At 35.2% G+C, this 11,533-nt stretch overlaps 3 protein-coding genes across 4 annotated transcripts; all 3 read left to right on the forward strand.

The window, feature by feature from the left end:
* The first annotated feature begins 1,019 nt into the window (after positions 1–1,019).
* LOC111405772 (protein WHAT'S THIS FACTOR 1 homolog) lies at positions 1,020–3,107 on the forward strand. Of its 2 annotated transcripts, none has more exons than XM_023034802.1 (2): positions 1,020–2,667; positions 2,742–3,107. In XM_023034802.1, exon 1 carries the CDS (start codon positions 1,060–1,062, stop codon positions 2,350–2,352), a length of 1,293 nt encoding a protein of 430 aa, XP_022890570.1. In that variant the 5' UTR covers positions 1,020–1,059; the 3' UTR covers positions 2,353–2,667; positions 2,742–3,107. The 2 variants fall into 2 exon arrangements, with proteins under 2 accessions (XP_022890570.1, XP_022890569.1); XM_023034801.1 differs by having other exon boundaries at positions 2,770–3,107.
* Positions 3,108–3,551: 444 nt separating this feature from the next.
* Positions 3,552–4,403, forward strand: LOC111405773 (annexin B11). Its single transcript, XM_023034803.1, has 2 exons — positions 3,552–3,920; positions 3,969–4,403. Exons 1-2 carry the CDS (start codon positions 3,615–3,617, stop codon positions 4,323–4,325), a joined length of 663 nt encoding a protein of 220 aa, XP_022890571.1. The 5' UTR covers positions 3,552–3,614; the 3' UTR covers positions 4,326–4,403.
* Positions 4,404–10,341: 5,938 nt separating this feature from the next.
* On the forward strand, positions 10,342–10,923 carry LOC111406985 (outer envelope membrane protein 7-like). The gene has a single exon (XM_023036332.1). It carries the CDS (start codon positions 10,470–10,472, stop codon positions 10,692–10,694), a length of 225 nt encoding a protein of 74 aa, XP_022892100.1. The 5' UTR covers positions 10,342–10,469; the 3' UTR covers positions 10,695–10,923.
* The last annotated feature ends 610 nt before the right edge of the window (positions 10,924–11,533 follow it).

Here is an 11,533-nt window from a genome sequence, read left to right on the forward strand (position 1 = left end):
GATTATATATACATGGTAAAATAGCGTGAGTATTAATGGGTGGTAAAAATTACTTTAAGTACATTTATACTTATAAGATTAAGGTAAAAATTACTTTAAGTACATTTAAAATAATTTATAAACAAAAATTTCTCATTTTTAAATTGACTTTATTCTTAAACTTACCTAAATATGTCCAATGAACATGTGGCCGAGCTTAAAAGGTTTGTCTACTCAATTTTTTTTTCAAATTTTACGGAAAAAAATCTTGAAAAAAAAAAAAATTGTCTCTGTGCAAAATTTCCCTTCAAATACTTCCCATTTTAATTATCGGGACTGTTTCTCCTACCCACTAATTTGACGAGTGTATTTTAACAAATAAATATGACCTTAATTTAATCAAATCCAACGCTGAATTTTTTTCTATTAAAATACTATGAAAATCATAAAACAAAATCCAAACACTCCTTATTACCTTATGAATCCCTAAAATATCTCAATAACCAGCTTGATTCTGTGTCTATCTTATTTCATTCTCCATCCTTTCATGTTCTCTCTAGCACAATTGAATTTCCAAACCACCGCATCATTTCTCAAAGTCCAAATCATGGGTGGATCAAAACAATTTACAAAAACCTGTGATGGAAAACCCATCTTACGAAGGATCGACAAGAACCCAACCTAAGGGCTAAGCCCCCATTTGGTAACAAATTTTCACCCAAAAAAAATAATTTTTTGACTGTTATTTCATTATTTCAACTGTAATATTTGACTTCTTCACTCACAAATAGAATCCAATTTTTTCTCTAATGGACAAAAAATCAATTTTCATAATCACTGCTAAACATGCCCTAAAAGTTCAAGTGTCCAGCAGCATTCCATTTCATGTCAAATTAGTGGTATATTAATATTAAATTACTTATTATTTCCAATTAATTCCGTTCTAAAGCATACGGCGTCGTTTAGTCCAAAATTTTTTTTTCTTTGAACAAATCGGTTTTTTTTTTTAAAAATATGTTTTTTTCAAATATGTTCAATTTCAACTCTGCAAAATTGGCAGAGCATAAACCCTAAACCCTAATGCTAATTCAAAAGCATAACTGCAGAACCACGAATACCCAGATACACATCTTGATTTTCTTCTTTGATATGCTCTTCAATTTGCATAAAATGTTCTCTCTCTCAAGAAAATCAAACCCTAAAACCCTAATCCTCTGGTCCCACCTTCAATTCACAGTCTCAATTTCAAGTCTCAAAGTGGTTTGGCGTAAAGACCGAAGGCTCGACCAAGCTATTCAAAACGACAAGCAATGGCGACTTTGCGCTCGGGTTGTCAGAGAGGTCCTAAACGAACCGGGTCAAGTCATCCCGCTTCGGTACCTCGAGAAACGCCGTGAGAGGCTCCGATTACCCATCAAAATCCAAACTTTCCTGGCCCGAAATCCGGGTTTATTTGAAATCTACATGGATCGGATCAAGCCGAAATCCCATCCGGTTCGTTTCGTCCGTGCTGGTGATAGGCTTAACCAGTTTTTAGAGGAAGAGAAAAGGATTTATAGTGAAAATGAGCCGTTAATTGTTTCGAAACTTTGTAAACTGTTGATGATGGCAAAAAATAGAGTTGTCAGCGCAGATAAATTAGTTGAGGTTAAGAGGGAATTCGGGTTTCCAAATGATCTTTTAGTGAATTTGGTGCCGAAGTACCCCGAATATTTTAGGTTATATGGGACTCCGGGAGAGGGGAAATCGTATCTAGAATTGGTTTCGTGGAATGACAATTTTGGAAAGTCAGTTATTGAGAAGAGGGCAGAGGAGGAGTCGAGGTTGATGGGGATTAGGGTGAGACCTGCGTTTAATTGGAAGCTCCCACCTGGATTTTATATCAAGAAGGAAATGAGGGAGTGGATTAGGGATTGGATGGAGCTTCCATATATCTCGCCTTATGATGATGTATCACATTTGGAGCAGGCATCTCCTGAAATGGAGAAGTGGACGGTTGGGGTTTTCCACGAGTTGCTTTCTCTATCCCTTTATAAGAGGATTCCAGTGCCTGTTTTGGGGAAATTTTGTGAAGAATATAGGTTTTCAAATGCATTCTCAAGCGTATTTACAAGGCATTCTGGGATTTTTTATATGTCGTTGAAGGGTGGCATTCAGACCGCAATGCTGAGGGAAGCATACAAGGGTGAGGAGTTGGTTGATATCGATCCACTTGTTGTGATCAAGGATAAGTTTGTTGAGTTGCTCGATGAGGGACATCAGCAGAGGGTCGAGAAAATCAGGGTTAAAAGGGAAATGGTTTGGAAAGAAATGGAATTCATGTCAGCTAGTAATAAAGAATACAACTATGATAAGCAAAATGCAGAGTTATGAGAAACTGTGGAAAATGACGTTAAGGAATTCAAACACAGTAGTGTTGGAAGTTATGAGGTATCCCAAATGTTTGCTCAGTAATGTTGGAAGCACATCTTGTTGAGGCGAGTAATATTTCTACTGGATCTACTTCGGATTAGCCTTGTGACAAGATGAAGATGTTAAATGGTTTTTGTGACTAGCTTGCTTCCACTTCACAGCAACCGGCAACTGCAAATGCAACTGCAACTGAGAGGGCTCGTGGACTAGTATCCTTTATAGAAAAGCTGCTTTTTGGAACCCGGTCTTTTGGTACATGATAATCTTTCCAAGCAGGTATAAATTTTGGGATATGTCCTGTTTTTCTCTTTTAACAAAATAGGATTGATCTATACATCTTATATAAGAAGTGCAATGTATGTTTTCCGCCTCCCTCAGGTCATCCGTTGAGATAAGTAACTGGTTTTGATCGTTCCTGCGGTGCATACGAGTTTGCTGTATGGATATGCTTGTATTGTAAATGACGGGGCTCTTCTATTTGATCCTGATAACATTCTGATCGATGTTATTATTAAATTGTCTGATGATATTAGAGAATGCTACGTTTAATTTTCGGCATTTTGAGTATATTTTGAATTTTGAGATCTGTAAGTGCTTAAAGCTCTTCATTCTGATCGATGATATTAGAGAATGGTTAATCTATTTTTAGCATTTTGAAGTGTATTTTGAATTCTTATATCTGTAAATGCTTAATACTTAGTACCATTCTTTGATTATTCAAGTTTTGATGATCGGAACTAATACACCATATTCATTGTGTTCTTTCCCATCTTTCTATTAAATATTGTGAATCTTGACAAGAATGATAATGTCTTGGGAGTCATTTTCTTATTGAAATCTTAGTGGATTGTTTGGTAGGGAAGATTGGACGGTAGTACTAGTAGAAAGTATTTAGAAAAAGAGGAATTTAAAATTTTGTCAATTGTTCCACTCAGTCATGTCTAATTTTGTGTAACAAACATGCGCTAGAATTTTTTTTCTTCAAGTTTGGCATTACAATACCTAATCGAGGCTAATACGTTACTGAACATGCATATATCATGCAAATTGAATAATGCATTTTTTTTGTATGAGCTGATCGAATTCATACCAAATTAAGGAACATGTAAAACTGGTGATGAATATATAGCAAATACTAGGTACATAAATAGGGGCAAGGATTATTTTATTGTTTGCTCCATTTAGCTCTTATTTCCGTGCTTACTATCGTAGGTGTAACAGCCATGAATCAGGTCTTCCCCTTTATGTTTGTACTCTTTATGATATTTCTAGGACTGTACCCCGGAACACAGAGCCAACGGGTGCCAACGATCCCAACTTTCCCTCCATTTTGTGCAGCTCAGATTGGAATTGCAAATCATGCGTGCTATATGCTGCCATTCATATCCATCCATCCAACCTCTCATCCATCCCCGACACTTTCTCCTCTATTGCCTCTGTCTCTGACTCTCTCTCCTCCTATACATCCTTCCTCGGACAAATCAGGTGGCGGTGGTCACAACCACGGGCACGATGACGATCACAATCACAACCACGGGCACGATGACGATCACAATCACGATCACGATCATGATCACGATCACGGGCACGGGCACGATGACGATCACGATCACGGTCATAATCACGGGCACGATCACGATCACGGTCATGGGCACGATCACGGTCACGGGCACGATCACGGTCACGGGCATGATCACGATCACGATCACGGTCACGGGCACGGGCACGGGCACGGGCACGGTCACAGGAATGGAGAAATGCATATTAAACGTAAATGTTGCCGATCGTTAAAAGGTGTTGACCCGTTCTGTGTTTGTGGATTGCTGATGCGCTTGCCACCTTTTCTTTCAAGACCTCTACACAATTACACAATCGTGGTTGAAGATTCATGTAATGTGATTTTCCAGTGCGGATCGAGTTGGTTGAAGGTCTAAATGTTATCTGTTACTGTTAAAGAGTAACTTATGATACTATGTTTTAATAAAAGGTGTTTCACTTTGGTAAATTGAGTACATATGTCTATGATGAATCTTCTATGACTAGGGGACTCTGTTATGAAGAATTTATGAATGATTTAACTTATAAATAAATAACAATGAGTGATAGATAGGTGGATAGTACTTGTGGGTTTATTGAAATATATATTTGAAAATAAAATTTGACTGTTCATAAATAATTATAAATTTTGCCAAATGGATTTAAATGTTAAATGAGCCACCAGCAGCATAGTAAGCCCCTTTTTAAGGAGAAGTATGGAAATTCTTTGGACTGTAACATTTGGCTGTAAGTCTTTTTATTTTTGTGTATATTCAGTATAGTCTCGTTTCTCTGAAAAACCATTTTTCACTCAACTGGACCATAAAAATCTATTCAACAAACTCATGTTTGTTTAGAACAAGTATCAACACTTTTCTTGGGAGACATGCGGGCAAAAAAAGACAAAAAAAGAGAGAGAGAGAGAGGGAGGGATGGGGTTCCTCTTGCTTTGGGTATAGTGAAGCCTTTACTTCATTTAGTCAATGTTATTGGTAACTCGTATAGTTCTCATCAGGTCACCAACTTTCTTGACCTTCTGACACTGAAAAGGCATCGCCTAAAATTGTAGAGAAAATTAAATGAAGTACTCCAAAAAGGAATTTGGTATGTTTTTTAATGCTTCATTTAATGCCATATTAACGTCATATAAATTGAGATTACAACTTTAGTGGGGGTTAAATAGCATTATTCTTTCTTTTTGTGTGTGTGTGTTTTGAAGGCGTTGCCAATTAACTATGATCAAGATCTATATTGAAATAAAACTATCTAGTACCAATGTTGCTAGAACATGACAATTGATATATTCAATTAAATGAATTATGTTACATAGCATTCAAGTAAACTTATCATTTAGTCATGCTGTTGCCACCTAAAGTGATATTCGACATCAATGATCTTGAATATCATTATTCTATTTACTATCTTCAGTGAATTGGAAGGATATTAATCGATTCTCCTAGATTTCAAGACTACAAACATTCTTAATACTAACGATAAAATATTAAAATATCTCATTTTCAATTATCATTCTTAGGCTAGGGGAATAAAAATGTAGCATTGAGTTTTCGGTTTTTTCAGAATTTGAGAGAAATCTTCAAAAATTCAAGTTGAGTACAAAGTTTGAGAATCTAATCACAACAAATTAAAGGTTGAAAACTTAATCGCTTATTGCTTTATTTTACATAATAGTAGGGGTTTCTAAGGAGCATCTGGGGTTCGAATTCCCACAACAGTTAGAAAGCTATATTTATGTTGGAAGATAGATGTTCTGTGGAGGCAAAGTTATGGTACGATTTGTCATCTTTTCAGGAATCTTGTCCGTATGTTGTAAAGAGAGATTCACAAAGAGGAGAATCTCATCTCGAATGTTCGGTCTAAGTGTATATAAGTTGTGATTGCATCCGTATTTACCCGAGTGGTGAACTATAGTCGGATGAAGCTCGAATACTAAGTCACCAAAAAAATTTAAAAAAATGAAAAATGTTATACGACCACTTATAGGGTCAATTTCGGGATAGTAGACAAAATGAAAGCCCACGCTATAATACGACGTCGTCAACACTGTCAAAGTTGTAAAGTCTAACCTTGTACCATGCCCTAAAACCCTCGTCTTCCAAGAGACCCAGCGGCTTTGTTACTTTGGACGAAGACGAAAGAACCCTAGCTTCTGGTTTGCAATCTTCACATTGCAAATATGAAACTCGTTAGGTTAGTTGAATTCACTACATTTGGTTGATTGACTGGCCATTTTAATTCGTTTGTAGTAAGCTTATTCTCTCTCTCTCTCTAAGCAGGTTTTTGATGAAATTGAACAATGAGACAGTTTCGATTGAGCTCAAGAACGGTACCGTTGTTCATGGCACTATTACAGGTCCCTCTCTATTTTTATCGCTGTTTATGTGTGTTGGCTTTTCTTGTAGCTATTTTGCTGTCTTAGATTATTGTAACTTAATTGTCAACTGCATTTATCCGAAAATGAGAGAAGTGGCTGTTTGGTTTGGTTGTCATTTCTTATAGATATAGTGGGATGGAGTTTTTGATTATGGACAAAACAGTCAAAATAATCTGCTTTGACGTTAGATCTAGAACTTTGGTTTGCAGTCTAGCTTTTGAGCTTTTGCATTGTCTCCTAAAGTAAAATTCTAGAACGATTACATGGGTCATAGAACAACTATGTGAAAGCAAGTCTGATCCTGGGCGTCCATGAGCAAATGGTCGATATCTTATTTTAATACTGAACTTTTCTGGATAAAAAATTAATAAAAGGATTGGTGAGAAAATACCATTTTTCTTCTTTCCAAGCATGGGTCTTGTCATTAATGTGGTTGAATGTTATATCCCAAGATTATGTGCCTTCACCTTTTTTTTCCTCTGATTTTCCACTTGCTTTACAATATTTTCTTTATAATTTAACTGATGTGACATAATTTATTGTACATCATTTGATACAGTGGTTATAAAATATACTTGCATTATGATATTTCCGCAAGCAAATTTGTAATAGAAGTTTGGCTTCAAATCTGAATGGTTTTCAGCGCTTGCACATAATGTGGTTATACTAAAGCAATAACATCATGTATTCTGTAATTTAACATGCAATACTATGATCTTTGATCTGAAATGATCCAGATAATCGAAAGTACACAAAGAGACAAGAGTGTCAAGCATTATTAGTAGTTGGTGAATTACATGGCTTGTAGTGGGGCGATCAAAACTCATTTACTCATTTACCTTCTCCAGAAGTAATGAACTATTTGAAATTTATTTTCTTTTTCTTCATAGATAATCTTATTTGTTCTCCTACAAACTTCTAAGAGGTGGAATGAATTTATTACCTTAAAATTTGACTCTGCAATTGCAAGTGCTCACGCACAATTATTGGTGCCATCGATTTTAAAACTACTTGAAAGAATGACATTTACCATGTTTTCCACATCAACATTTTGGGCATATTTTTAATACAAAGGATACAAGTGGTCATATGTCGTCCAAGATTTGAGTTCAATATTTAGTAGATCTGTCCTCTTTTCTGCTGAAAACATTAAAGTACCTTTGAGTTGTTCATTGTCATGGTTATTTTTCTCAGTTTCCGATTTTATATGGTCCCACTATGTACAAAACATATTCACTGTATTCAAACTTTGGCTTTAAAGTCAGGTTGTCTTTGCTTATTTATTGCCACCATCAGTTTCGCTAGCATCCCTGAGATTCTGAATTAGTCCAAGTATCCAATACATACCTTTTCATTTCCACTCTGAACAAGAAATTTTTTTCTTCTCTGCCCCTTAATTGTAAGTTAACCATGAAGAGCGATATGCTAAATTGATCCTTCATCCCTGAACTCACTTGTTAAGGAATTCACTAGTTAAATTCTAAGAATAACAGATACATGTGCATTGCACATTTTGTGAGAAAACACTGACACAACAAGTTAGGGACACAATTTAAATATTTTTTATCTTGTTAGTTTATTTTAATATTGTAAAGAAAATAGAATATTGTACTCCTGGTCCTCAATTTGTAGTTGAAGTTGGGGTTAGATGGTAATTTGCATATTTAGAAAAAGGTCTGTTGCTTCAAGTGTTTTCGTGTTGGGCACTTTTGGGCCTAAGATTTATTGTTTGAGGCATAAGTTACTTTTGGGCCTTAGTCTTCTTTTGTCATCTCTTTGTTGTTTTTGTTGCTTCTTGTGCTCTCATTAGAAGTTTTCTAACGTTTTAATAAATAAAAATTGCCACCTTAGCGGTTTTGATTAAAATAAAAAGAAAAGAAAATAGCTAAGCTTAAAATGAATCAACCAAAATCTTGAGGGGTAACTTAGTGGTTAGGCCTTAAGTTTGCTCCCCAATAATCACCAGTTCAAGTCCCCTTAGAGTCACTGAGGTAAGTACCCGGCTATAAATTTTAGGGCTTCGTGGGATTAGTCGAGGAGTGCGTAAACTGACCCAGACACCCATGGTCATCAAAAAATAAAAAATGAACCAACTAATATAGCATTTTTCTTTCTCTTGCTTTATTAGGGCAAGGGGCACATGGAGGAATTAATAGGTAAAATTTTCTGATATTTCAGTGAGTGCTTCCACTTGACAATGGTATTTTTGAAACTTGCTTGAACATGAATAACCCCCTTCAGTATTCTATGTGCACTCTTACGCAAACCAATACGTCCGTTTGTACGTGAACAAATTCTTGGTATAGTTTTCGCCATATTTTATCATATCATAAATATGAGTCAGATATGACTGATGTTATGCAAATTCAGATTATATGAGAGTTCTTTTTAGTTGTTTCCATTGTTCCTGATTGGACTGCCAAACGCAGTACTCATTATAGGAGGGTAAAGCATTCTTCAGTTTATATGATAGTTTTGAAATTGATCAGTAATCTCATATATTATATTCTGGCATTTAATATATTTTTGTTGATATTTCTTAATCGATGCCTAAATCAGAATGATAATGTCCTGTATTAAAACAATTATAACAAGGAGAAACAGATAAAGTCTTAACCAGTTTTTGAGTGAATGTTATTATTTATATCTGAATGAGTGCATCTGTTTTCAAGTCAGTATCCCTAAATGAGTCTTTTAGAACCTGCTGAAATGACTCTATTATTGTTCTGGAGATATTTGCACTGTTTTGGAAGTGCTTTTATTGATAGATAGATTATTTACCATACACATCTTCATATATAATTTAAATGACATATTAAATAATTTTGGCATATTAAAAATCCAAATCAAAATGTAGTGATGCAGGCTATTACTTCCTAGGTAGCTGTATTGTCTTCATTTTTTTATGGGTTTTGATTTCATTTGACCTTATATTGGATGTAGCAGAGGGCTAAACGATGAAATCAAAAATTTCATGTAGCTAACGCCGAGTTAATGAAACTTTATTTTTTTCCCCATAATGTTGATAATTAATTCACATTACTTCAATTATATGCGCTTACACTCTCTTCTCTGATTTTGGTTGGGTCACTTCTTTGACCTTTTTTAGCTGAAATAAAATTGATAAATTTATTACAGGCCTTTTAATTCGTATTTTTTGATTTATCATTCGTTCAAAATATATAGCTGTTTTTTTTTTAACCATTCTAGATGATCTTTTACTTGCTATCTAATCTAACTTATTTTTCTCCTCCTACTCAAAGGACGTGCTTTGGGGCGTGGTCGGGGCCGCGGTCGTGGGCGTGGACGTGGTCGGGGCCGCTAGATATTCTCCAATCACCTCAATTTTCAAGATATCTTGTTATGTAAACACCTGTATTGAAGGGAGAGGCATCGTTATGCTCTTAGCAAGCTGAAACTGAATTAGAGTAAGATCTAGAACCCATTTTGAGGTTTGGTTGAGTATTTTCTACTGATTTTAGCAGCATTCTATTTGATTAGATCTGATTCTCGATGATATCCCCCTTGATCTCATTGAACCTTCTTAACTTTTTCCTTAATATTCAATATTTTTCTATTTCTACCCTACCCAATATACGCCATAGTGTGCTAAAAACGAGACCTTGGGTACTTGTATCTAATTAACATTATGTACAGCAGGAGTAGCTAATATTTTCGTGGATTTTTTCCCATCCCTGCATGGTTTTTAATAGGGATTGTATCCTTGGAAAAAGTACTAAAATCAACGCAGCCACGCAAAGGTCCTGTTTTCTGATGCCGTTTGATTTATTTCTAGACGGATTTAAAGCAACTAATATTGCAATATTACTTGTTAAATTTTAACCACTTTTTTTTCTGAAACAATTTATTGTTCAAAGATGTAAATTTAAAAATCCTGTTCAGACATAAAGCAAACAAATGAATTTTTAGCTTAATCTGTACGTTTTCTTAACCTCTAAGGCTCGATTTCACAAAATTTATAGGGCTGGGCTGAGTTATTTCTGTATTTATTGCACAGACAAAGGCCCCACTTCTTGCGCAAGCAAATAACCTAAAACCCTCCCATTATAAAGGTATAAATCCTCAACATTCCGCAATCACATTTCAATATAAAATTCTCTAATCCAAGAGAATAAGAACATTAGAAATTATGGCCAAGTCGAATTCCTTGAAATCTGCCGCGATCGTGCTCGGAGGCTTGGCTTTCGGATGGCTAGCCATAGAGATGGCTTTGAAGCCGTGGCTCGACAAGGCCCGAGCCGCCATCAACAACTCTGATCCAACTCACGATCCAGATGATGATGACGCCGCCGACAAGTCACCGCCCGAGGTCAGTGCCTCCGATGTTAAGCAAAGTGATTCACACGAGGCTTGATGTAGCAAATAACACTTTTTATTTTTTCTAGAACAATTTCAAATCAATTATGCTCGTTAAACTTTGAAGTGGATTTATGAAAACAAAGTTTTATGGTTAATCCCAAATAATTACTGCTTCTTAGGTATCATAGTGAAGATAAGAATCCAACACTCCTTTTTCCAGCTAATTAATTTGTACAGAGATGATTATGATGATTCGAATAACTATATACTTTACTTCCCGTTCGTGGTTGTCAAATGTGCCGTGTAAAACACTATTTTTTATTTTTAAATGTACCAGTAGGCCCGTCAAGTGGATTGTTTCAGGTATTTTAGCACCCAAATTGGGTTCGAGTATTTCGTAAATAGAATCATTTGTTTTGAAGTAATTACTAAAATCAAACTCGAAATTGAAGTGTTGGTTTGAGTTTCGTTAAAAAATCATGAGTTGACAACACAAATTATTTTCTCAATATTTGGTAGAAATAAAAGAAATAAAATGTCGTCAAATACATATTTTAACACTTTCTTAATCTCCTACAAATATATCACCAAATAGCATCTAATATATATAGCACATAGCATCCATTTTCGACTTTGACTCTGCTTACAGTGCCTCAAGAAGGATTTGTGGATGGATAGTGCGTAAAGTACGATTAGGAGTGACTATAGATGAAAATTATATTATTCAATTATTTGAATGAATAAATCTGTTTTATTAGGGTAATTATTATTTAGGCTTGCGATTTCAGTTCCTAATTTATTTTATTTAATTGAATTCAAGCCTGTGATTCCGATTTGGTTTCGGTTAAGAAGGTTTGGTTTCAGTAAAAATTCCCAACCTTATATAGAAAGGAT

This window comes from Olea europaea, chromosome 12, assembly GCF_002742605.1.
Source record: "Olea europaea var. sylvestris chromosome 12, O_europaea_v1, whole genome shotgun sequence".
NCBI lineage: Eukaryota > Viridiplantae > Streptophyta > Magnoliopsida > Lamiales > Oleaceae > Olea > Olea europaea.